This window comes from Aquarana catesbeiana, linkage group LG01 (assembly GCF_042186555.1).
Source record: "Aquarana catesbeiana isolate 2022-GZ linkage group LG01, ASM4218655v1, whole genome shotgun sequence".
Lineage (NCBI taxonomy): Eukaryota > Metazoa > Chordata > Amphibia > Anura > Ranidae > Aquarana > Aquarana catesbeiana.
The window spans coordinates 877,258,155-877,285,574 of NC_133324.1; the positions used below are offsets into that span (position 1 = coordinate 877,258,155).

The 27,420-nt window shown below is 41.4% G+C and overlaps 1 protein-coding gene across 1 annotated transcript in view; it reads right to left on the reverse strand.

Annotated features, from left to right (window-relative positions):
• The window catches only part of EVC2 (EvC ciliary complex subunit 2), a 321,014-nt gene that overhangs the window by 156,143 nt on the left and 137,451 nt on the right, over positions 1-27,420 (reverse strand). The window contains exon 9 of the mRNA XM_073610268.1: positions 1,535-1,683. Coding sequence (XP_073466369.1) covers positions 1,535-1,683 — 149 coding nt within the window. The remainder of the gene's footprint in view (positions 1-1,534; positions 1,684-27,420) is intronic.

A 27,420-nucleotide genomic window follows, 5' to 3' on the forward strand; every position in this document is an offset into this window, starting at 1 on the left:
TCTGAGGTCTTTTTGAACCCAGATCTCACATTTAAGAGGTCCTGTCATGCTTTTTTCTATTACAAGGGATGTTTACATTCTTTTAATAGTCTCCAGCATTGTAATAGGAATAAAGTGACCCAATTTTTTTGGCAGTGTAAAAAAATAAAAAAAAGCAAAATAAATATGAAAAACTAATTTTTTAAAGCGCCCCATCCCGCTGAGCTTACATGCAGAAGCGAACGCATACGCAAGTCGCGGGCGCATATGAAAACGGTGTTCTAACCACACATGTGAGGTATCACCACGATCATTAAAGCGAGAGTAATAATTCTTGCAAAAGACCTCCTCCGTAACTCAAAACTGGTAACCTGTAGACATTTTTAAACATCGCATATGGAGATTTTTAAGGGTGAAAGTTTGTCGCCATTCCACGAGCGGGCGCAATTTTGAAGCATGACATGTTGGGTATCAATTTATTCGGTGTAACATTATTTTTCATACTGTAAAAAAATTGGGCTGACTTCACTGTTGTCTTATTTTTTAAGTCAAAAAAGTGTATTTTTTTCCAAAAAAATTGCGCTTGTAAGACAGCTGCGCAAATACAGTATGACATAAAGTATTGCAACGACCGCCATTTTATTCTCTAGGGCGTCTGAAAAAAAATACATAATGTTTGGGGGTTCCAAGTAATTTTCTAGCAAAATTGCGCTTGTAAGACCGCTGCGCAAATACGGTGTGACATACAGTATTGCAACGACCGCCATTTTATTCTCTAGGGTGTCTGAAAAAAATATATATAATGTTTGGGGGTTCCAAGTAATTTTCTAGCAAAAAAAAAAAAAATGATTTTAACTTGTAAACAACAAGTGTTAAAAAGAGGCTCGGTCCTTAAGTGGTTAAGTGATTGACAGACTGGAAGATTTACTAGTACTGTATATATTCTACAAGATCACAATTTATGGGAAAATGATGCGACTCACTGGATTTGCAGCAAATAGCAAACTAAATCAACTCATCTCTATAAAATAAATTGGGGAAAAACTGGCAAACCTTTCTGCCTGGAATCAACAATACCCCCCCCCCCCCCTCCAGTCATGAAGGAGTTAATCATAAAATAATGCAGAGCATAAGACATGGTAACTAAACATTCATGAATGCCTATTACTTTTTACCTACAAGACATAATCCATCTTCCCTCTCCGAGGACCCTAAGGAGAATGCGGCTTTGCAGGTGCAATCTGCGTCAGCCGGGACGGAATCCACACAAAGCCATTTGTAGCTTTTCCAGAATGTATGCAAAGCAGGTGTCCTTTGTGGATCTGCACAAAAGGCAGGTTGAGGGATTTTATTTTCTTGTGTGTCAGCTTTCTGAAAATTAATGTACCGACAGCCGCTCTTATTTGAGAAGCTGAGGTTCCACTATTGATAAATGCATCAACAAAAAAGAAAAAAACCTTGCCCCATGAGGGCTAATTATATTTGTGAAATCTGGATTCTTTGTTGATGGTTGCAGATGCAAGGCAAAAATACAGGAGGAGGGGGGAATACTCACTCATCTAAAGCTGGAAGCATTTGTTCTGGTTCCTCAAAGACGATTATGTCAATCAAGCGGTCAGTCACGCTCACATCTTCAGCAACGCCATCAGCTGCTTTGGCCGGTGATTCACTTTTTGATTCCCCATTCATTTGCTGCAATTTCCCCTGTGCACATAAGAGATAAAAACAAGGAAGAAGGCCAATATTAACTAGGAACCCGCAACACTTGCTAAATAAAAACAATTAGCCCTTAATACCTACTTACATTGCCAAGTATACAAATTAGTAGTACCCCATAGTACCCCATATGCTGCATCTGAGCCACTCTGCCATCAGTTCATTATGACATACAGAAAAAACAACTGTGGTGGTCACTTGCAACTAAGCTAATAAAGGGTCTTGAAGATATTAATTATTGACCAGGACATTTTATAGATAGGCAACTCCTATCTTCATATTGATTAGTGGTTCCAAATTAATAAAAACTACTGCTGTAGGGAACAGACACAAAAGATACACTCAGCATCTTTCCAAATAATTGTTCTGCTTTATTATGACGCAATTGAAGGTTTTTATACACATGATTACGTAGGTATCACATTAATATTACAATTGCACGTTTATGGTAACAAGGGGCGTAACATAGGCAGGCTAATTCTAATCAGGACTCGAAAGGATACAAACATGTACTGAGAACATTATTAGTGCTGTGTGCACAGTGAGGGCAGTGTGCAATACATACAAAATAGAATACAATTATATACATAACTTACAAATTTCCATTACAGTCTCCCCTCTTTTGATCAATATTTTGATCACTAACCACACCTGGTATCACCTTTAACCTGGAACCTCCGCACACTTAGGTGGAGGTAGTCCTGGCCAAACAGGCAAAAACTCCATTGTGAAGAAAATAATAGCTGAGCAGCTTTTTCATTACAAAATGGCTTTTCATTGGGGAAAAAAAATGATTGATAAGACATATTCACAGAGTACTGGCTGTACACTCCTGTGGCCAGAATGGCCTTCTAGCTTAATTGTTGGCATGCTGACTTATCAGCATATGTGAACACAGACAATTCTACATAAAATGGAAGACGTACAAAAGACAGATATGACTTCAACATGGCTGAACTACTTTTCAAATCACATTTTATATATCTATATATAGATCTATCTATATATAGATATAGATAGATCTATATCTATATATAGATCTATCTATATCTATATATAGATATATATCTATCTATATAAATATAGATAGATATATATCTATATATATCCCTTACAATTAAAGTAAAAAGTAATTGAATTAAAAAAGTACCCTAGACTGTGATCGCAAGAGGGAAACAAATCAAACACAGACATTTCTTTAATTTAGTCATTTGTGCAGTGTCTGGGGTGGATCCAGGTGACTTTTCCTTCAAGTTTTGCAAGAACTGTACAGAAAATAGATGCTGTATTGAGTCTCCAAACATTTCCTTATATAATTGGGGAGAAAACACATAAATGAGTTTGTCAAAAACCTTAAAAGATCAGCAATATTCTCTGTGAGATCCGAATGGAGGACTTCAACTGCTGAGACAAAATACAAGCACGTGAGTAACACAGTCCCAAACCAAATCCCATAGGGAGAGAGTCCAACATCCCCTTAGGGGCTTGATAAAATATAAGAAAACATTCAGGCAAAAGTTTTCTAGTTTCTTACTCGACTTTTTCCGCTACATTGTAGACAGTAGGGGGTGTAAAAATAAAACCTCAACACTTCTAGTAAGGACTCTCCTATAAAAATTATTTCCTCTGTTACTCTCTGTACTTACAAACTACTTCTGATAACACTTTTTACTGTGGTCTTTGCATTAGCATTTGCCACTGGACATCCAGAAAACATGTTCATACAGAAAAAATGCATACTCGATCCTGACTTGGGCATCTGGATATAATCTCTAGAAGGGATGTTCATCTTTTGGTAACACCTTTGGCAACAGGTAAAACAAGAAGTGGTATGTTATAAAAACAACTGTGGTGAACCCTGGCTCTATTCCATGCTCATTTACTAAGGCAGCCATAACTGGTTGTGACTGATGACTCGGTTCATGTGTCAAGCTGGAGGGAAAAGAGTGGCTGGCAGACATAAATGATCACCTTTTCCAAAGTCCTGTTTCATAAGAAGTTGCCCCCTGTGGACCACTTGTTCTTCTCGTTCTGGGGTCCTTAAAGTTTAATTATTAATCCCAGCTATACTGGGCCAGAACTAGGGTGGAATCTGTGAGTTGCACAGACCCAGCAAGTGTCCGGGGCTGTAATGCAGCATCCTTAGTCACCTGGTCTGCTTCCATGTGTGAGTTTTAAAGTTAATATGGCTACCTCAGCAAGATGCTGGAAGGCTGAAAACAGCCAATCAAATTAACTTGGCATGCTTGATTGGTTTAGCTGTTGAAGTAAAAAACAAACTTCTGGCCCTTCTAATGGAACCAAAAGCTCTCTATATCTCGACTATTTATATAAATATACACTCTTTTTATAGCTCACAGGCTTTGCTAAAACGTGGGGCTCTGCTTCTTGAGCTGGGGAAAAAGGATCCAATGACTCTAAATACAGAGTGTCCTTCTGGGTGATAAATTGCATCCTCAGTATAAAACCGGGAATAATTCTACAAAAAATGAAATATCTGGGTCTTCAGGGAGTGTGTCCTGCACTGGGCTCACAGCAGCTGATTCCTACACCATCAATTTAACACATGTGGCTTCCTTTGTCTCCAGCCTCCTCCAATAGAGGCAATAAGGTGGCTGGATTCAAATGTACGCATTTTTCATTGTTAGATTTGTAAGTAAACAAACAAAACAAATTCATATTTTGAACCTTTCATTAGACAAACATTTAGTTAGCTGTATATTTGCTGCACAGAGTGTGGGACCATTAAAAATTAAATATTTGACCAAAATAATGTCTGTATCTTTGTCTAATAGCACCTTTGCATAAAGCTACAGCTCTGATATATCGGGATGAACCCTTCATTACTGGGTCCAGCTTGCATAAATATATTACAATGGCTTGTTTTCTATGATGCTGTTTGTGTAAGAACTCCAGCTTCATGATTCAAAAAAACAACTTTTTCCTGGCAATATTATAATAAATGATAACAATACCCTGCGGTCATGCAGAAATGTCCATAAATCCAAAATATTCTTCTGCTTATACCACTGTACTTACAAGGAAAAGGGGCACATCATTTCACAATCCATACATTCTGCTTTGGATTTCAAAAATAAAAATAAATAAAAACAAAAGGACCAACAATCTGTATGATGGACCAGAAAGCACTCGGCCGCATCAAAAACTATAAAACAACTGGCTGCAGGTGACATCTATCCTAACAGGGTGTGTGGACTTGATGTGATGGGTCTGTTATATTTAAATTATTTTTATTATTACTCTCACATCATGGACCGCACATCCAGTTATTATCAGACCTTAAGATTTCATTTTTGTAGAAAAACTTCTTACATATCCCATCCATCTTGGCTTTGTTAAATATTATGGCAGCTGTATTCCAAATAACAACCTCATCTTAATCTTTTTTTCTCTCAATAAGGGCTTATTGTATAAATGTAAAATTACAAAATTGTTATCTTAATCTAAACTAATCCCATTTTTACAAATTTCCCCAATAACCTGGACTTCATTTCCAACCAAAGGTTGTCTAAACCTTGTCTAAACCTTTCAATATATCTATATTATTAATAAAATTGTTAAACTCATATTAGAAATTAATACTCAAATGATAATTTCAATATCACACCCTAATTCTAATATATATCCAGAGATAAATTTCCTTAAAGGGGGACATATTACTTAAAGTTACTCAATTTCCATTTTTAAATGCACTGTTTCCACTATCAAAGGATATTCAATTTGTGTAATACTTGATTTTATGTAACCTTCATTTTACCATGTTTGGAAAATAGATTAAAAAATAATTGTGATCACATTGTTTATTATTAGATTAATTAACCCGACACATTTTGTTATAAATGTTTTGTCTAAAAAACTGAAATTGGCATGGTGTCCTTCCAGCTTATTACTGATCTCTCATCCCAGCCACATTCTTTCAGGAGAGTGCAAAGGAGGGGGTCACATCTGCATATATGACACACACAAGCGATAGAACTAAAGGTCCCAGCATTCACACACATACACGAATATCTCTCTAAAATTGCTTACATTTTTCCCATTTGTACACAACACATGCATATCATTCTCTCACTTTCTTTTAACTCTTTTTATATTTGCTGCTTAACCTCTGCTTTCTTGACTTTACTAGTTGTAGTGCCTGACCCCAAATTCATCCCACAACTTAACATGAAAATGTCCCTTTCTTTCTAGTGTTAACTGTCACCCTTGATCCATCCTGCTCACATAGAAGCTGTTTCTCTAGCTGTTTACTCTGCATGATTCTTAGTCCCTGTGGACTTTGGTAACCTATGGACAGTAGACAGTGACAACATAACACATAACCACCAATCAATACAGTTCGATTAAGGGGAGTAAAATGGGTACCCTTTGTCCCGAAAATGTCTTACCAATCAAGGAAGTCTGATAACTCAAATGTAAGCAAAAGGCTTACCTCAGCCAGCTGATTATCAGAAATTCCCGGATTGTCTCAAGCTCCTCGTTTCGGATACTCAGGGTCACCTGCAAAGCCCCTCCTAGGCAAAGCTCGCCACTTGACCAGCACATTTTATAGACAGGCAACTCTTACCCTCATATTTTGATTAGTGGTTTCAAATTAATAGTAACTACTGCAGTAAGGAACAGACACAAAAGATACGCTCAGCATCTTTCCAAATAACTGTTCTGCTTTATTATGAGGCAATTGAAGGTTTTTATACACATGATTACGTAGGTATCACATTAATATTACAATTGTGGGGGGCGTGTCTGACTTCCGGTATGTGAGGAGGCTTCTCTCCAGAGCTCCGACCGCGTTATCATCCTGACGAATCCTGACACCTGCAGGTTGTATTATCTCACCCCAAAACAACCGGAAAGGATAACGGATCGCCTCAGGCACCCAGAGATGGTGAAATACGGGCTGAGTGTGGAACCGACGCCCGCAGAGAAGCTGGCGAAATATGCACATGAGGATTCCCAAGATGGCGCCCGGATGGGGAGAGCGCGGCCTAGTACAGCAGCTCAGCCAGATCGTGAGTGGACCGAGGGGGATAGAGACTGGCTGGATCCGACAGACCCGCTGGCTCGTCCCCTGCCCTCTCCGGGATCGGAATCTGAGGAGAGTGGCTCCCGTGCTCAGGAAGGTGAACCGACGCTGGCACAGATCATGGACACCATTAAGAGCTGCCATGCGGCCTTGTCCTCACAGATTGAAACTATCAGAGTGGACTTTGCACTGCTCAAAGATGATGTACAGAAGGTACGGCAAAGAGTCACTCAAACGGAACACAGGATCAGTGCAGTGGAGGATGATCTTAACCCCCTATTGCTACAAGTCAGAGATCTGTCGGCGGACAACAAATCCCAGGAAGCCAAACTGGGAGACATAGAAGACAGGCTGAGAAGGAACAACCTTCAGTTCCTGGGATTCCCGGAAGGCACAGAAGGGAAAAACCCTGAGGAATTCCTGCTGTCCTGGCTTAAACAGGTATTTGGGGCAGAAAACTTCTCTCATTTGTTCGCTATAGAACGTGCACACAGGATCCCATTGAGAGCCCCAGTCCCTGGGAGATATCCTAGACCTATGTTGGCGCGATTTCTGTACTTCAGGGACAAGGAAACCATTTTAAGAAAGGCCCGCAATCTACCTGAACTAATGCATAACAATAACAGAATCTCCATCTTCCCAGATTTTTCTGCAGCCACCCAGAAACAAAGGGCAGCATTTCAAAGTGTGAAACAGCGCCTGCGAGAACGCAGCCTACCATACATTATGATTTACCCAGCTAAACTCCGGGTGGTTCACAAGGGACAGACACAATTCTTTATGTCACCTAAGGAGGCAAATAGATGGCTGGAATCCCTGGGACCAGGGTGAAGATCCTGTCGGTTAGAACTATCAGCAACAGACACCTGGGGGATATCTTGGGAAGAAGCGATAAACATAATCCTGATGTTCTACAACCTGTATAATATTATCAACGACCATTATATCTGATGGATGCCGGTTTTCAAGATTCCGTGAACATTCAACCAGACAAGAACATTGATATAGTTTCTACAAGCAACGTGGTTCCGGGGACAAACTCTTTAAGCTTACACATACCTATTCCTAAAGCTTCCTGACCGGCTGGTACGGGAAGAATAACCCCCCCTTTAGGAAACGTTTTTCTTGGAGTTCATGTTAGGGGTAAAAGTCTGTGGGAAGTTAGGGGCTACAGGCAGGGTGGGGGGACAGGGAGTTCGGATCAATTATGTTGATCGCAAAGTTGTTTTTTGTTCTTTTTTTTTTTCTTTGTGGTTCTGGTGTTTTTTTATGAAACTACAGGGCACCTTACATGGCTACTGCTGCTTAAGCAATGTGAAGCAGGGTTTTGGATCAAGTACATTGATCGCAAGATTGGGCTTCGCTCTTTTTGTTTATCTTCTTTTATTTTTGGTTCTGCCGTTTGTTCATGTTACTGGGTACCTTACATATTTACTGATGCTCAAGCAATGGAAGGAAAGGTATCAGGGGGAGGAAACAAAAAGTCTATATCTGTACTTAAGATTATGGTATTGCTTACTTACACTCATAGATAAGAAGTATATACTCACATATTACTCTAAGAAGAAAAATGTAAAGGATAAATGTGCCAAACACTCCCGTGGGGGTGGACCTGATGGGTCAATGTCGCTTCATAAACCAAATTCTGATATTATTATGCCTTGTTCTTACTATGATGCAGTCCCTTAATATCCTCTCGTGGAATGTGAGGGGTCTCAACTCTAAAATTAAGAGAGCTCTAGTATTTAAATATATCCTAAAGCGAAAGCCACATATCATATTTCTCCAGGAATCACATTTAGTGGGGTCCAAAACGCTAGCCCTTCATAGGGCTTATGTGGGAAGAGCATTTCACTCTACCTACTCCAGTTATGCAAGAGGGGTATCTGTGCTACTGGCTAAGTCCCTTCTCTATACTGTCAAAACGGTTAAATCGGATCCTATGGGTAGATATGTGGCGATCGCTATAATTATTAATAACCAACCTTATACCTTAGTGGCAGTATATATACCACCCCCATTTACAATTAAGGTATGGGAGGGAATGATGGCTGAGGTATTACAAATGGCGGAAGGTCCAATAATTTTGGCTGGAGATTTAAATGCTGTGTTATCCACGGAAAAGGATAGATTTAAGATGGCTGCGGTAGGAAGCTCACCACTAGAGGCCTGTGTGAGACCATATGACTTGGTAGAAGCATGGAGGTGGAAACACCCTGACGACAGAGAGTACTCATGTTTCTCCCCCACCTTTAATACACTTTCAAGGATAGATTTGTGTTTTGTGTCCAGGGACCTATTACCAAGGGTGTTGGATGTTCAATATCTGCCGAGGGCCATCTCGGATCACTCTCCCATGCTTCTCTCCATAGATATGGAGAAGCCGAGGGGCTATGTGGTATGGAGGTTAGCCCCCTTGTGGCTTGATGAGGAGTGCTTCGAGGGGTCCACTGCGACATCCATTAATAATTTCTGGTTAGAAAACAGGAAAGAGGTTCCGATTGGGGTCACATGGGATGCATTTAAAGCCACACTCCGGGGGTCCATATCAGGTTTAGTCAAACAACTGCAGTCAGATAAAGGATGGAAGGTTAGAGAGGCGGAACAGGTGGCCACTGAATCTGAAGTAGAATACATTAAAAATCCCAACTCAGACACCTATAGGATATGGAGGAAGAACATTAGAAACCTAGACTTGGTGATGATAGAAAAAACTTTACCAAAACCAGAGGATCTTTGAATTTGGAGATAAAAACAGCAGACTAATGGCATACTTGGCGCACTCTCAGCAAGCTCCAACCTCTATTCCAAGAATATGTGACACAAGTGGTAAAATCTGTACATCGCATGATGATGTTGCAGATGCATTTTTGTCATTCTATAAAGATCTTTATGAATCAAGGGTAGACTATGGGTTGGAGGAGGTTCGGACATATCTCGCCTCAATACCCCTGACAGAACTTACAAGGGAGGTAGTAGAGGAATTGGATGATCAGCTTACAATAGATGAAGTATTGTCAGCTATAAAGTCCCTGAAACCTAACAAGACCCCTGGACTGGATGGTTTCCCAGTCGAGTGGTATGGAGCATATGCGGAAATTTTGGCCCCTAAGCTGGTTGAGATGTACGAAGATGCGTTTGATAGAGGTATTTTACCAGAATCCATGAGAGAAGCACTGATAGTACTGATTCCCAAGCCGCACAAGGACCACAATTTATGTGAATCATATAGGCCTATATCCCTTATTAATGTTGACGCAAAAATTCTAGCTAAAATTCTAGCGAAACGATTGAATAAAGTGATAGCATCTATTATTCATCCTGATCAGACAGGATTAATTCCTGAGAGGTCGACTGCCATAAATTTGAGACGCCTCTATACCATACTACAATCAAAAGGCCCTACTCCTGACACTCGGGTGGTGGTGTCACTAGACACCCATAAGGCGTTTGATTAGATAGAATGGCCATACCTCATAGCGGTCTTTGGGCGGTTGGGTTTCGGACCAAGATTTGTGAAATGGGTCAGGCTCCTATATGCGGAGCCTAGGGCTAGACTACGGGTCAACAACACTATTATGGGACTTATTAACATAGCTAGGGGCACGCGGCAGGGGTGCCCTTTGTCGCCCCTGCTGTTCGCCCTGGCAATAGAACCGTTGGCGGCTCTGCTGAGGGTGGATGAACAGGTCAAGGGATGCAAAATTAACGAGTGGGAAGAAAAAACATCAATGTACGCAGACGATATGCTTTTATATTTAGAGGAGGTTGAGGGGTCACTACCCATAGCATTAGACAGAATATCTGACTTTGGGAGATACTCCGGGTTCAAAGTGAACTGGAGTAAATCCGTAATATTCCCCTTTGACTCTGCATGTGTCCCGAAGCTCCCTCAGGGGATACCACTATCTGTGGTCTCCAGGTTCCGTTACCTGGGAGTCGAGATACAGTTACCGATAAAATCGTATGTGTCGATTAACTTGGTGCCGGTATGGAAGCGTCTGAAGGAAAGTGCACAGACCTGGGCTAAATTACCCCTAAGCCTCTTAGGGAGAATCAACATATTTAAAATGATTTACCTGCCCAGGTTTCTGTACCTACTTTGGCATGCACCAGTATATATTCCTAAGAAATGGTTTATAGAAATAAATAAGACATTGGTCACTTTTCTGTGGGGACCTAAACCTGCCAGAATATCTATGGAAACTCTTCACTTACCCATAAGGTCAGGTGGGCTGGCTTTACCGAACCTCAGATACTATTACCTAGCTGCCCAATTAACACATGTACATTGGTGGGGCTTCCCACAGTTAAACATAGCATCAGTGGCCACTCAGGCAGCCCAGGTCCACTCGTACGAAGCACTAATCAATGTCCTACTTAGAAACGGGCCATACCCAAACAAGCTAACATTTTGAAACTCTCATATAAAATATTTCATATATGTAATAAGTTAATGGGGGGATCTAGCTTAGCAGAATCTCCTAATGCGCCGCTGTGGCATAACCCGCAACTCTCAGAAATAGCCAAGGTTCCGGATGGAGCATGTTGGGCCGTTTACAGAATAAAATATGCACATCAACTGTTTAGGACTGGAATCTTTAGATCCTTTATAGATCTGAAGACTGAATATAACATACCTAATACCTTTTTTTTTAGATATTTACAGTTGAGACATGCCGTTAGGGCTCAATATGGCGGGGTTGAGGTAAATCTATCCCCATCAGCACTGGAAAAACTTATTGCTGAAGCTGATCACTCAAAATTGATCTCCAGATATTACTCAGTCCTGCTGCCATCTTCTTCTTTTGGGTTGGACAGGGTGGCTATACAGTGGAAGGCAGATATACCATCTCTTACAGAGGAAACATGGCAGGAGGTACTGGACACTACGGTGTCATCAATGATCGTGGCTAAAGATAAAATGCTTCAATTCAATTATCTACATAGGATGTACTACACCCCAAAAAGACTGCACAGAATGGGAGGGAGGGATTCCCTGGAGTGTCCCCGTTGCAAAGCGGAGGTGGGAGATTTCTTCCATATGGTGTGGCAATGCCCCCAGGTCACGGCTTACTGGGGGGAGATCCTCACATATATGGAGGTAAAGCTTGAACTCCCTAATATATATTCTCCGGCCAGGTGTCTTCTCGGTGACCTGGAGGAGGAGGATCTATCCGTATCACAGAAAACCCTTCTGCGCATATTATTTTGTTATGCCAAGAAGGCTTTAGCCCTCAAATGGAGGGAGCAGAACCCCCCCTCTCTAGGGGACTGGGTGAAATTAGTTAGCAATGCCTTACCTATGTATAAACTCACTTACCAAGCTAGAGGAAGTAATAAAAAGTTCAATAAAATTTGGGGGAAATGGATTACAAATATATCAGGAGAAATTGAAGTATAAAAGTTTTCTGGTTATTATTAAAAATGTGTATGTAAAGGTGCGATAGTAGTGTGGCATGAACCAAACCTATGCTAAAGACTTAATAATAGAGCATACAAAGCGGTTGGAAATGTAAGGGACCAACTAAAGACACAGTAAAATGATACATAAGAGCAATGTTTATTTTATTTAATAAAAGTGCATTATTTTTATGATGACAAATATTGGATATAAGTGACTGTTTCCCGTTTACCGTATATTGTAATATAAAAGATTGAGCTGTAAAAGTAAAATGTGACATAACGATGTAAAAATCTGTGAACTTCAATAAAATTTACCCTTTAAAAAAAAAATATTACAATTGTACGTTTATGGTAACAAGGGGCGTTATATAGGCAGGCTAATTCTAATCAGGACTCGAAAGAATGCAAACATGTACTGAAAACATTATTAGTGCTGTGTGCACAGTGAGGGCAGAGTGCAATACACACAAAATAGAATAAAATTATATACAGAACTTACAAATTTCCAATACAGTTATGAGGAAAGGTTGCGAGCACTGAATTTATTCTCTCTGGAGAAGAGACGCTTGAGAGGGGATATGATTTCAATTTATAAATACCATACTGGTGACCCCACAGTAGGGATAAAACTTTTTTGTGGAAGGGAGTTTAACAAGACACGTGGCCACTCATTAAAATGAGAAGAAAAGAGGTTTAACTTTAAACTACGTAGAGGGTTCTTTACTGCAAGGGCGCCAAGGATGTGGGATTCCCATCCACAGGCGTGGTCTCAGCGGGGGGCATTGATAGTTTCAAGAAACTATTAGATAAGCACTTGAACAACTGCAACATACAGCGATATACAATGTAATACTGACATATAATCACACACATAGGTTGGACTTGATGGACATGATGTCTTTTTTCAACCTCACCTACTATGTAACTATGTAACTTTCATGCATAAATAAAAAAAAATAAAAAAAAATAAAAAACAGTAAAGTTAGCCCAAATTTTTTTTATAATGTGAAAGATGATGTTACACCGAGTAAATAGATATCTAACATGTCATGCTTTATAATTGCGCCTGCCCGTGGAATGGCGACAAACTACGGTGCTTAAAATTTTACATAGGTGACGCTTTAAGCGCCTTTACAGGTTACCAGTTTAGAGTTGCACAGGAGGTCCGGTGCTAGAATTATTGCTCTGACGTTCGCGACAATACCTCACATGTGTGGTGCAATCACCGTTTACATATGTGTGCGGGTGTAACGTATGCGTTCGCATTAGCGGGTAAGCATGGTTGGACTGGGGCGCTTTAAAAAAAATGTATTTTTATATTTTATTATTTATTTTGTACATTTTTTTTTATTATTAACTTTATTGCTATCACAAGGGATGAACAACATCCCTTGTGACAGCATGAGCCATGACAGGCCCTTTATATGGAGAGATCTGGGGACCCCAAATCTCTCCTCTAGCCTCCCATGCAGCCGATCAGACACAGATCGGTCTGTTTGGCTGCTTTCCTGGCCGCTGATGGCCAGGTAAACAAAGAGGCAGAATCGGAAGTGATAACATAACTCGTTGCTCACGGTTTGTTGGGTTAAAGAGAGAAGGGAATTATGTCAGCTATCTCCGCTGGCCGCATCGCTCCCGGGCACCGCGATCGTACGGTAGCGGGAGAGGCGGCGGCAGGAGGGGGGTAGGACACCCTTCCGCCACCTGTAGAAGTGATTGAGTGCCTAATTAGCCACTCAGATCAGTTCTGCATGAAAGAGAATTGTTGGGTAAAAACAAACATACCGGAATGATGCCTGTAGGTGTAGGCATCATTCTGCTATAACCACTGAAACCGGAGGACATCCTCCCAGCAGGAAGTGGAAATTGTTTTACATCGCAATACCTGCAAAAGGGGCCCGATGTGATTTAGCAGGACTTCATTTTCTGACTAAAGTTCCACTTTAACATTGAACTTCTGTTATTTGTTCCCTTTTTCGGTCTAGTAAATATACAATTGAAAGTGGTTTATTAACTTCTTCAGATCCGCGCTATAGCCGAATAACAGCTACAGCGCGGACCTACTTTGCCGGGAGTATGTCTATTGACGTCCTCCCGTGCCCGAGTGGCCTGCGCGCCCCCTGCAGGGAGCACGCGGCGTGCTCTGTGATCAGCGAGTCTATGAAACTCGGCTGATCACAGATCCCGACCCCTTACCACGTGATCAGCTGTTAGCCAATGACAGCTGATCATGCAATGTAAACTAAGGTGACCAGATTTTCAAAATGAAATCCGGGGACATTTTTTTTTTGGCAAATGGTAAACGATTTTATAAGCATATATTCCTCAAATTATATATGCAGTGTATGTGGTATATGTTTATGGAAGGATTATATGATATAGACTGTAATGGAAATTTGTAAGTTCTGTATATAATTGTATTCTATTTTGTATGTATTGCACACTGCCCTCACTGTGCACACAGCACTAATAATGTTTTCAGTAAATGTTTACATTCTTTCGAGTCCCGATTAGAATTAGCCTGCCTATGTAACGCTCCTTGTTACCATAAATGTACAATTGTAATATTAATGTGATACCTACGTAATCATGTGCATAAAAACCTTCAATTGCGTCATAATAAAGCAGAACAGTTATTTGGAAAGATGCTGAGCGTATCTTTTGTGTCTGTTCCCTACTGCAGTAGTTATTATAATTTGGAACCACTAATCAATATGAGGATAGGAGTTGCCTATCATCAATTTAACCAAGTCAGCATGGTGAGCTTTGCTTTAGGAGGGGATTCCAGGTGACCCTGAGTATCCGAAACGAGGAGCTTGAGACGATCCGGGAATTTCTGATAATCAGCCGGCTGAGGTAAGCCTTTTGCTTACATTTGAGTTATCAGACTTCCTTGATCGGTAAGGCATTTTTGGGACAAAGGGTACCTATTTTACTCCCCTTAATCGAACTGTATTGATTGGTGGTTATATGTTATGTTGTCCCTGTCTATTGTCCATCGGAGTGTTATAGATAAGAAAGGGAAGAATAGTACTGTTCACAGGTATATGTAGTACATCTGCTAGATAAAGTAGTTTAGAGGCAAGAGGGTATAGGCATATGTAGAGAAGACTGGCCAGTCATTATGGGCATTGAATTAAGTAAGGGAATGAAGGGTAAGAGACCCTCAAAAATGTCCAGCGCAAGAGGAGCGCTATATATGAACCGAAGGTGCGGTTCCGCCTATACTGAGCCCCTAGATTAATGGTTACAGTGTACAGGGATCCACAATGGGTAACTGGGTTACCAAGGTCCACAGGGACTAAGAATCATGCAGAGTAAACAGCTAGAGAAACAGCTATCTATGTGAGCAGGATGGATGAAGGGTGACATTAACACTAGACAGAAAGGGACATTTTCATGTTAAGTTGTGGGATGAATTTGGGGTCAGGCACTACAACTAGTAAAATCAGAAACAGAGAAATGAGAATTAAAACAGAATACTTTATATGTTGTCAGAGAGGGAAGATGGGATGAGTACTGTGGCTCCCCGTCTGATCATAGAATCATAGAAGCTAGATATAAAAGATATCTGAACAAAATAAGGAAAGCAGAATTTAGGCAGGGAAATATTAATGAGAGTTAAAAGAAATTGAGAGAATGATATGCATGTGTTGTGTACAAATGGGAAAAATGTAAGCGATTTTAGAGAGATATTGGTGTGTGTGCGAATGCTGGGACCTTTAGTTCTATTGCTTGTGTGTGTCATGTACGCAGATGTGACCCCCTCCTTTGCACTCTCATGAAAGAAATGTGGCTGGGATGAGAGGTTAGTGATAAGCTGGAAGGACACCATGCCAATTTCTGTTTTTTAGACAAAACATTTATAACAAAATGTGCCGGGTTAACAAATCTAATGGTAAACAATGCGATCACAATTATTTTGAATCTGTTTTCCAGACATGGTAAAATGAAGGTTACATTTAACCGTGTATTACACAAATTGAATATCCTTTGATAGTGGAAACAGTGCATTTAAAAAAGGGAAATTAAGTAAAATTAAGTAATAATGAGTATTCATTTCTAATATGAGTTTAACAATTATATAGATATATTGAAACTGATTTAGACAACCTTTGGTTGGAAATGAAATCCAGGTTATTGGGGAAATTTGTAAAATGGGATTAGTTTAGATTAAGATAACAATTTTGTAATTTTACATTTATACAATAAGCCCTTATTGAGAGAAAAAAAGATTAAGATGAGGTTGTTATTTGGAATAAAGCTGCCATAATATTTAACAAAGCCAAGATGGATGGGATACATAAGAAGTTTTTCTACAAAAATGATATTGTAAGGTGTTTGATGATAACTTGATGTGCGGTCCATGATGTGAGAGTAATAATAAATAAAATTAAATATAACAGACCCATCACATCAAGTCCACACACCCTGTTAGGATAGATGCCACCTGCAGCCAGTTGTTTTAAAGTTTTTGATGCTTTCTGGTCCATCATACAGATTGGTCCTTTTGTTTTTATTTATTTTTATTTTTGAAATCCAAAGCAGAATGTGTGGATTGTGAAATGATGTGCCCCTTTTTCTTGTAAGTACTGTGGTATAAGCAGAAGAATAGTTTTGGATTTATGGGCATCTCTGCATGACCGCAGGGTATTGTTATCATTTATTATAATATTGCCAGGAAAAAGTTGTCTTTTGAAACATGAAACTGGAGTTCTTACACAAACAGTGTGATAGAAAACAAGCCATTGTAATATATTTATGCAAGCTGGACCCAGTAATAAATGGTAAACCCCGATATATCAGAGCTGCAGCTTTTATGCAAGGGTGCTATTAGACAAAGTTGGATATTGTTTTGGTCAAACATTTAATTTTTAATGGTCCGACATTCTGCGCAGCAAATATACAGCTAACTAAATGTTTGTCTAATGAAAGGTTTAAAATATGAGTTTGTTTATGTACAAATCTAACAATGAAAAACGCGTACATTTATTCAAAAGAAAGGAAAAGACACATGTGTTAAATTGATGGTGTAGGAATCAGCTGCTGTGAGCCCAGTGCAGGACACACTCCCTGAAGACCCAGATATTAATTTTTTTGTAGATTTGAGTATGCAGTTTATCACCCAGAAGGATACTCTGTATTCAAAGTCATTGGACCCTTTTTCCCCAGCTCAAGAAGCAGAGCTCCATGTTTTAGCAAAGCCTGTGAGCTATAAAAAGAGTGTATATTTATATAGATAGTCGAGATATAGAGAGCTTTTGGTTCCATTTAAAGGGCCAGAAGTTTGTTTTTACTCCGGAAGGTAAACCAATCAAGCATGCCAAGTTAATTTGATTGGCTGTTTTCAGCCTTCCAGGTTCTTGCTGAGGTAGCCATATTAACTTTCACACATGGAAGCAGACCAGGTGACTAAGGATGCTGCATAACAGCCCCGGACACTTGATGGGTCTGTGCAACTCACAGATTCCACCCTAGTTCTGGCCCAGTATAGCTGGGATTAATAATTCAACTTTAAGGACCCCAGAACGAGAAGAACAAGTGGTCCACAGGGGGCAACTTCTTATGAAACAGGACTTTGGAAAAGGTGATCATTTATGTCTGCCAGCCACTCTTTTCCCTCCAGCTTGACACATGGACCGTGTCATCAGTCACAAGAAGTTTTGGCTGCCTTAGTAAATGAGCGTGGGATAGAGCCAGGGTTCTCCACAGTTGTTTTACTAACATACCACTTCTTGTTTTACCTGTTACCAAAGGTGTTACCAAAAGCTGAACATCCCTTCCAGAGATTACAAAAAAGATATATCCAGATGCCCAAGTCAGGATCTTACAAGTATGCATTTTGTCTGTATGGACATGTTTTTTGGATGTCCAGTGGCAAATGTTACTGCAAAGGCCACAGTAAAAAGTGTTATCAGAAGTAGTTTGTAAGTACAGAGTGCCAGAACGTACAGAGAGTAACAGAGGAAATCATTTTTATAGGAGAGTCCTTACTAGAAGTTTTCAGGTTTTATTTTTACACCCCCTACTGTCTACAATATAGCGGACAAAGTAGAGTAAGAAACTAGAAAACTTTTGCCTGAATGTTTTCTTCTATTTTATCAAGCCTCTAAGGGGATGTTGGACTCTCTCCCTATGGGATTTGGTTTGGGAGTGTGTTACTTGCTTATATTTTGTCTCAGCAGCTGAAGTCCTCCATTCGGATCTCACAGAGAATGTTGCTGATCTTTTAAGGTTTTTTACAAACTCATTTATGTGTTTTCTCCTCAATTCCAGATCCTAAAAGTTTGGAAGGATCTAAAACTAAAGCCAGGTGACTTGTGGATTGTTAAGAGACATTTATATATAAGGAAATGTTTGGAGACTCAATACAGCATCTATTTCATGTACAGTTTTTGCAAAACTTGAAGGAAAAGTCACCTGGATCCACACCAGACACTGAAAAAATGACTTAATTAAAGAAATCTCTGTGTTTGATTTGTTTCCCTCTTGTCATCACAGTCTAGGGTACTTTTTGATTCAATTACTTTAATTGTAAGGGATATATATATTTGAAAAATAGTTTAGCCATGTTGAAGTCATATTTGTCTTTTGTATGTCTTCCATTTTATGTAGAATTGTCTGTGTTTACATATGCTGATAAGTCAGCATGTCCACAATTAAGCTAGTAGGCCATTCTGGCCACAGGAGTGTACAGCCAGTACTCTGTAAATATGTCTTATCAATCATTTGTTTTTCACAATGAAAAGTCATTTTGTAATGAAAAAGTTGCTCAGCTATTATTTTCTCCACAATGGAGTTTTTTGCCTCTTTGGCCAGGACTACCTCCACCTAAGCGTGTGGAGGTTCCAGATTAAAGGTGATAGCAGGTATGGTTAGTGATCAAAATTTTGATCAAAAGAGGGGAGACTGTAATGGAAATTTGTAAGTTCTGTATATAATTGTATTGTATTTTGTATGTATTGCACACTGCCCTCACTGTGCACACAGCACTAATAATGTTTTCAGTAAATGTTTACATTCTTTCGAGTCCTGATTAGAATTAGCCTGCCTATGTAACGCCCCTTGTTACCATAAACGTACAATTGTAATATTAATGTGATACCTACGTAATCATGTGCATAAAAACCTTCAATTGCATCATAATAATGCAGAACAGTTATTTGGAAAGATGCTGAGCGTATCGTTTGTGTCTGTTCCCTACTGCAGTAGTTATTATTAATTTGGAACCACTAATCAATATGAGGATAGGAGTTGCCTATCATCAATTTAACCAAGTTAATACGTTATTTCTCACATTTCGTCCATGAGATAAAAAAAAAAAATTCTTAGAATTTTTTGGGATACGACTACCAAATGTTAAGAAGATAAGATGGAGATAAAACTTTTCAATGCATATTTTGTATTTTATTCTTGCCAAAGAATTTTGGTTCAACAATAACAATGAACAATAAATTAACAATTCAGAACAGTAAAAGATTGCATGGTAACAACACGTAGGATACCTTCGAACATAAATAATAAAATATTAATAGCTAACTGTTATAAGACTACAAATGTACGGTAAAGTGCCGCTAAAAATAGCGGCGCTTTACCGCCGTCGCCGCCCCAGCGTGAAAGCAGCCTTACAGCAGATGTCATTTGTGGACTGAGCTCCTGTATGTTTCATTGGATTCACGAATACAGTTTTTTTGGACTGTTTTGATATACACAGCTCTAATTGGACAATAATTGTATGTTTTTTGCACAATTGACTATCACATATACAAAAACATATTTGGGAGGCACACCCTACAATGCGTTTAAATTCAAGATGGTGCTGCTATAAGACTTACAAACAGTACAAAACAGATTACAGCGCACACATACAAGAATGACATTACCTGCAAGGCTAGTTAAAAACACCTGAACATATTCAAAAAAATACGGGGGTTTGGTCACACTATATGGTCATATAGTGCTAAGCCCACTAAGACCCCTTTCACACCGAGGGCGTTTTGCAGGTGCTATAGCGTTAAAAATAGCGCCTGCAATCCGCCCTCAAACGGCTGCTCTATTGTTTCCAGTGTGAAAGCCCGAGGGCTTTCGCACCGGAGCGGTGTGCTGGCAGGACGTCAGGAAAAGTCCTGTCAGCAGCTTCTTTGGAGCGGTGAAGGAGCGGTGTGTTTACCGCTTCTCCACCGCTGCTCCCCATTGAAATCAATGGGACAGCGTTGGGATACCGCCGGCAAAACGCCGCTATTGCGGCGCATTGCGGGCGGTTTTAACCCTTTCTCGGCCTGCTAGCGGGGGGGGGGGGTAAAGGCGCCCCGCTAGCGGCAGAAATGCGCCGCAAATCCGACGGTAAAACGCCGCTAAAAATAGCGGCGTTTTACCGCCGACGCTATAGGCGGCTCGGTGTGAAAGGAGTCTTACTGCGACAAAGTACCCTGAATTAGTGGGGAAACATATTACAGCACACACATTCAAGAAAACTATCACATATATTTTTTTTTTTTTTATATAATCAATTGCATATTTTATATATCTATATATAGATATATATATATATCTATATAAAGATATATATCTATCTATCTATCTATATATATATATATATATATATATATATATATATATATATATATATATATATAGTGCCACATGAGTGCTGCCTGTCAGTGCCCACCAGTGAAGGAGAAAAATTTTATCATGTTAGCTGCTAGCATAAAAACTCACCTGCTTGTGGCCATTCACTCTGTACTACTTCTTGCCTACAATTCCCATAGTTCCTTGCAGGACCGGAGGGAAGGGGAGGAACGCTGTACTCTGTCCTCTCCTCTATGCAGCCAGGAGGACGATTGGAGGAGGGAGCAGAGGTAGGAGGAGAGGGGCGGGATGCTGGAAGAGTCACGTGATGGATTTTTCAGCTGAGGAGGAGTGGTGGCTACTAACTACACTAGCACAGAATAGGCAGGCTGGAGCCGCTCCAGCTCCTCCTCTACAGTCACTCTACATAGCTCTGCATGTGCTATCTCTTGGGGCAACGCCCCCGTCCATCGGGGAAACACCCCCATCCATCGGGGAAACACCCCCATCCATCGGAAAACTGCTGCAGCCTGGCTGCCCAAATGCCGACCGGCAAAACCGGGGACAAAAGCGGGGACAAATGGGGTCCGGGGATCATAGTCGGAAAACAGGGACTGTCCCCGGAAAACGGAGACGTCTGGTCACCTTAATGTAAACAGAGCTGGTAGTCGGCTATTTTTTCTCCTCGCGCTGACAGCGTGAGGAGAAAAAAGTAAGCCGATCACCGGCGGCTCTCAGAGGGACATCAGTCCCGATCAAGGAGAGCTCCCGCCAGCTCATCTGTGTCCACCTGTGCCACCTGCCAGTGCCACCTACCAGTGCACAACAGTGCCACCCATCAGTGCCCACAGTGCCACCTATCAGTGTCACTAATCATGCCTCATCAACAGTTCTGCCCATCAGTGTCACCTACCAGTGCCCATCAGTGTCACCTATCAGTGGTACCTATCAGTAACACCTATCAGCGCCCATCAGGGCCCATCAGTGCCATCCTATCAGTGGCCATCAGTGCTGCCTTTTTTTTTGCCCATCAGTGCCACCCATCAGTGACATCCTATCAGTGGCTATCAGTGCTGCCTTATCTGTGCCCATCAGTACCGCCTTATCTGTCCCCATCAGTGCTGCTTTATCTGTGCCTATCAGTGCCACCTTATCTGTGCCCATCAGTGCGGCCTATCAGTGCCCACCAGTGCGGCCTATCAGTGCCCACCAGTGCGGCCTATCAGTGCCCACCAGTGCGGCCTATCAGTGCCCACCAGTGCCGCCTCATCAGCGCATATCAATGAAGGAGGAAAATTACCTGTTTGCAAAATTTTATAACAAACTATGAAAATTATTTTTTTTCAAAATTCTCCATCTTTTTTTGTTTGTTTAGCAAAAATAAAAACCCCAGCTGTGATTAAATACCACCAAAAGAAAGCTGTATTTATGTGAAAAAAATGCTAAAAATTTCATTTGGGTACAGTGTTGTATGACCGCGCAATTGTCATTCAAAGTGCGACAGCGCTGAAAGCTGAAAATTAGCCTGGGCAGGAGGGGGGTTTAAGTGCCCGGTAAGCAAGTGGTTAAATCCCTTTGTGCACAAAAAAATAGTCATTAATCCTGCAGGAAATCCAGTGCTGTCCTGTGTCCTCTGCAGATTTATCTCATACAAGGTTATCAGAAAATGTGTTAGGACTACAAAACACCTCTCCCTATGTTATGGAGAAGAGTAGAGAGGGGGTGTTCTTCTGTCCTAACATTCTGATAACATTGTCTAAGGCTGGGTTGACACCATTGCGAATTGAATGTGGGATCTCCGTATCTAATTCGCAATAGCAGGAGATTCTGACCGGCTCTCATATCTCCGCTGCGGGTCCGATACGTTTTGCAGAGAAACGCTGTGCATCTTTTGGTCCATTTTAGGTGTGAATTCAGCCCAAAATTTGGGCTGAAATTGGACCTGAAACGGTGAACCAGGACGCACCGGACCCCTCCTGTGAGACAGATCAGTCTTAGGTGTGAACCCAGCCTAAAGCTGCCCATAAATGGATTGGAACTCAGCTGGTTCAGCAGGGACTGGCCTATTTTCGATTCATGTGTGGCACCTCCCAAGCAACAGAAGTCGATCTATAAATTGATTTCTGTCAAACAGGCTTGCTGAGAAATTTGTTTCGGTTAAAGGCTGCAGCCCATTGATGATTAGTGAATTCTGATGGAGGAGTTCTGCTGTCAGAATTCAATGGCATAGCGGGGAGGATTCCTTCCATAAGCCTTTATAGCTTGTGTAGATGGAGGAATCAATTTGTGTTTTTTTTCAATCCGTCCGCTGGCTGTTCAATGGTCAGCCTAAAGTAAGAGTGCACAGGACAGCACTGGATTTCCAGCAGGATCAACAGGTCATAGTGTAACAAAGCTGTTTCCCTGTAGATATAGTGCATTGAGAAAGTAGTCACCCTAGGACAGGAAACGTGTTTATGGCAAGATCACAAAGTGAAAATAAAAAACATGAAAAACTGTTAGGCTGAAATGCGATTTGTGCTGAACGTGGCACGCAATAACTTGGGGTCATTTACACTTGCTTAGACTAACACACAATGCTTCAGTGGTGCTTTTTTGAAGCTTGGCAAATGCCCTATGTGTGTTGATTCGCGATTTGTTTTAAAGTAGAACCTCAGCTCTGGTGTACCCCCACTCAGTTCATTAGTACCACTGTTCAGTCGATATTCAGCTCATTAATACACTTGTTCAGCAGATCCCCTTCTCATTAGTAACCCCCAGATCTTCTGATGCCCCACGCAGTAGTAACTCCCAGCTCTGCTGATGCCCCACTCAGTAATAATCCCCAGCTCTGCCAATGCCCCACTCAGTAGTAAGCCCCAGCTCTGCCAATGCCTCATTCAGTAGTAACCCTCATCTCTGCTGATCTCCCACTCAGTAGTAACCCTCATCTCTGCTGATCTCCCACTCAGTAGTAACCCTTATCTCTGCTGATCTCCCACTCAGTAGTAACCCTTATCTCTGCTGATCTCCCACTCAGTAGTAACCCTCATCTCTGCTGATCTCCCACTCAGTAGTAACCCTCATCTCTGCTGATGCCCCACTTAGTAGTAACCCCCATCTTTGCTGATCTTCTGGTTTGCTGACCCTTCTCTCTCTCTGGTTCCCGCTCAACTCCAGCTATAATGCTCCCATGCTGCACACCACGTGTGACATTGCTAGTTTCTCCTGCTCTGGTCCCCCAGCTCTGCTGATCCTCCGCTGCTCAGTCCTCTCTCTCTGGTCCCCGTTCACTTTCCACTATAGTGTTTCCCAAGTTGCACACCATTTGGTTGATTTACTAAAAAGGGAGAGTGCAAAATCTGGTGCAGCACTGCATGGAAACCAATCAGCTTCCAGGTTTTATTGTCAAAGCTTAATTGAACAAGCTGAAGTTAGAAGCAGATTGGCTACCATGCACAACTACACCAGATTTTGCACTCTTCAGTTTTAGCAAATCAACTCCCTTGTGTGCCGTCTGCTAGTTGCTCCGCTGAAGTCTGGCCCCTGCTCACCTTCCTGCTGCCCCACACTGCACACCAGATTTGACGTCTGCACCAGATACTCCCAGAATATATAAACATGAGCCGGAAGTGACTGCTGATGATGTCTTTCCGGTTTGCTTGTTGGTTTACCAGTGCATCTTGGGATATGTCATACCTGCAATACCTACAAAGCAAAGGGAAGCTAAAGCTGAATAAAAGCTTCTCCATAGCTACAGGTGCTGTAAGTCAGCTTTGCCACAGATTTCTATGGAGGCTTTGAAGAACCAAGAAAGCGACATGAGGCTTAATTTTTTAAGCAAAGCCAAGCAAATGCAACCAGTGTTGCCAACCTACCAGATTGAAATTTACTGACACAACACCCACAATTTACTGGCACAGCCACGTTTTTACTGGCTTTTCCAAAAGTTACAAAATTATAGTTTTAAGTGAAAATTTCAGTATTTAGGCTACAAACAAGTACAATATGCAATTTGCAATATGATTTAAAGAGGAGGTCCACCTTAAAAAAAATTATTAAAAGCCAGCAGCTACAAATACTGCAGCTGCTGACTTTTAATAAATGGACACTTACCTGTCCAGGGTGCCCGGGATGTCGGCAGCAGATGACGAGCAATAGCTCGGTTCTCGGCTGCCCCCGCCGCTATCCTCGGTCAGGGAATCAAGAAGTGAAGCGTTGCGGCTTCACTGCCCGGTTCCCTACTGTGCATGTGCGAGTCGCGCTGTGCGTCTTCACTGGTCCCCGTTGTGTTATGGGAACTGTGTGTTTCCCAGAACACAATGGTGGTGGTGGTGGTGGTGGTGGGCATCTGCGGCTAGCTATTCACAGAAGTGGGTGCAAATACCTGTATTATACAAGTATCTGCACCCCCCTCCCCTCTGAAAGGTGCCAATTGTGGCACTGGAGGGGGGGAGGAATCCGATGAGTGGAAGTTCCACTTTAGGGTGGAGCTCCGCTTTAAGGTACATATTAAGGCAAAAACCATATTTCTTATTTTATTTTACTCAGGAGGGCAAGAAATTAGGATGGGCAGGCACACACACATGAAATTGACGCTAACAGTATACTAAACGCAGTGTGCAGCAACACAGATGATGATGACACCTCACCAACACGTTACGTCCCCTTCTGAGTCACAGTGACAGTTTCTCTCCACGCCAGGTGGTCCCTTCAATCCACTGCAGTCCAAACAGCACTGACAGTCCCTCTCCCAGCTTGCCTTGCTCCTGTCCCGCAGACCCACACACAAGGCTCCAGCCACTCCACTCAGCTCCCTTGCACTATGACTTCACACGATATGTCACCACCTCCGCCAGACTCACCCCCCGCCGGCACCGCCCGAACACACTGTAGCAGGCACTTGGATGGTCTCGGCCAAGCATCACAGTCTTTTTTTTTTTTTTTTTACTGGCAACCTTTTCCTGTTACTGGCATTTACTGGCAGGAGAAAAGTGCCCATTTTTTACGGGCTGCCAGTAAAAATACTGACGGTTGGCAACACTGAATGCAACATGTTAGCAGGACTGTAAACTAACCATATTATTTAGTGACGGGTGCTTTGATTGACATTCAGAGTGTTTTAAAAAAGCGTGTCCAATGTCACATTTTGAAGCAAGTGCTTCATTACTCAATAGAAAGAGAAGACAGTTTGTAGGTGCAATCTGGTTAGAGAGATCAGCTGGCAACGAGTACCTTTTTTACTGGGCAAGTGACAACCCTACCTGCCTACTAGCCATGCTCATGTTAAGGAGAAAGAACTGATTTTATTTTTGTAGGTTTCAGCTTTCCATGAAACCAGAAACATTAAAAGGCAGCTGGTGGATTTGTTCTTGGAAACAAAAAATGTCCCGAGTTTTGCCATTTTAATAGGATTCTTATCGAATCAAAATAGCCATTATTGAATCAGCATGAAATAGAGGATATAACGCAGAGCCAGCAGCCCTCGCACAGCTAAATATCACCCACTGCTCACAAACAAGCCAAGATGAGAGCCACAGCCTGAGGCATCAGTACAAGGGAGTGTGTGTTTGTGGAACAGAGAGATTAGATATTAGAAATCGTTCTGGGCCCTGGACTTCATAGGGAAAGCTGGGAAGGCCAAGATTGCACGTAATAATGCCATTTGTCTTTTTTTTTTTGCAGATACATAAAAGAGGACGAGCACAACAGGCAGTTTTTGCTGTGAATTAAAAGCGAACGGGCAGTTCAGCATCCTAGCTGACGGGGACTTGGGCCATGAAACAAATTGGGAGACTTGATGGAAAGCTCTGCTTATCTCCAGGGTGGTCTTTGTGTGATTCCTTGACATTTGCCCTAAAATGTCAGCCAGAAATATGGCCTCTCTTTTGCCCCAGTAGCAGTTTAGAGTATGTCACTGTGTGATATTTCAATAAAGTTTGTTAAAAAAAAAAAAGTAATCGGCGCATCAGCACTGCTGTCATCCTACAGCACACCAGCGGCTGCATTCTAATAAAGCCACTGTTGTGAACCAGCCCTTAAGCTGGCCATACATTATACAATTTTCCTTTACAGTTTAGCAGTTTAGAGTAATGCCCCGTACACACGGTCGGACATTGATCGGACATTCCGACAACAAAATCCATGGATTTTTTCCGACGGATGTTGGCTCAAACTTGTCTTGCATACACACGGTCACACAAAGTTGTCAGAAAATCCGATCGATCTGAACGCGGTGATGTAAAACACATACATCGGGACTATAAACGGGGCAGTAGCCAATAGCTTTTGTCTCTTAATTTATTCTGAGCATGCGTGGCACTTTGTGCATCGGATTTGTGTACACACGATCGGAAATTCCGACAACGGATTTTGTTGTCGGAAAATTTTATAGCAAGCTCTCAAACTTTGTGTGTCGGAAATTCCGACGGAAAATGTGTGATGGAGCCCACACACGGTCGGAATTTCCGACAACAAGGTCCTATCACACATTTTCCGTCGGAAAATCCGACCGTGTGTACAGGGCATATGTCACTGTGTGATATTTCAATAAAGTTTGTTAAAAAAAAAAAAAGTAATCGGCGCATCAGCACTGCTGTCATCCTACAGCACACCAGCGGCTGCATTCTAATGAAGCCACTGCTGTGAACCAACCCTTAGGCTGGCCATACATTATACAATTTTCCTTTATAGATTTACCAAAACTAGGGATGTACCGATACAGA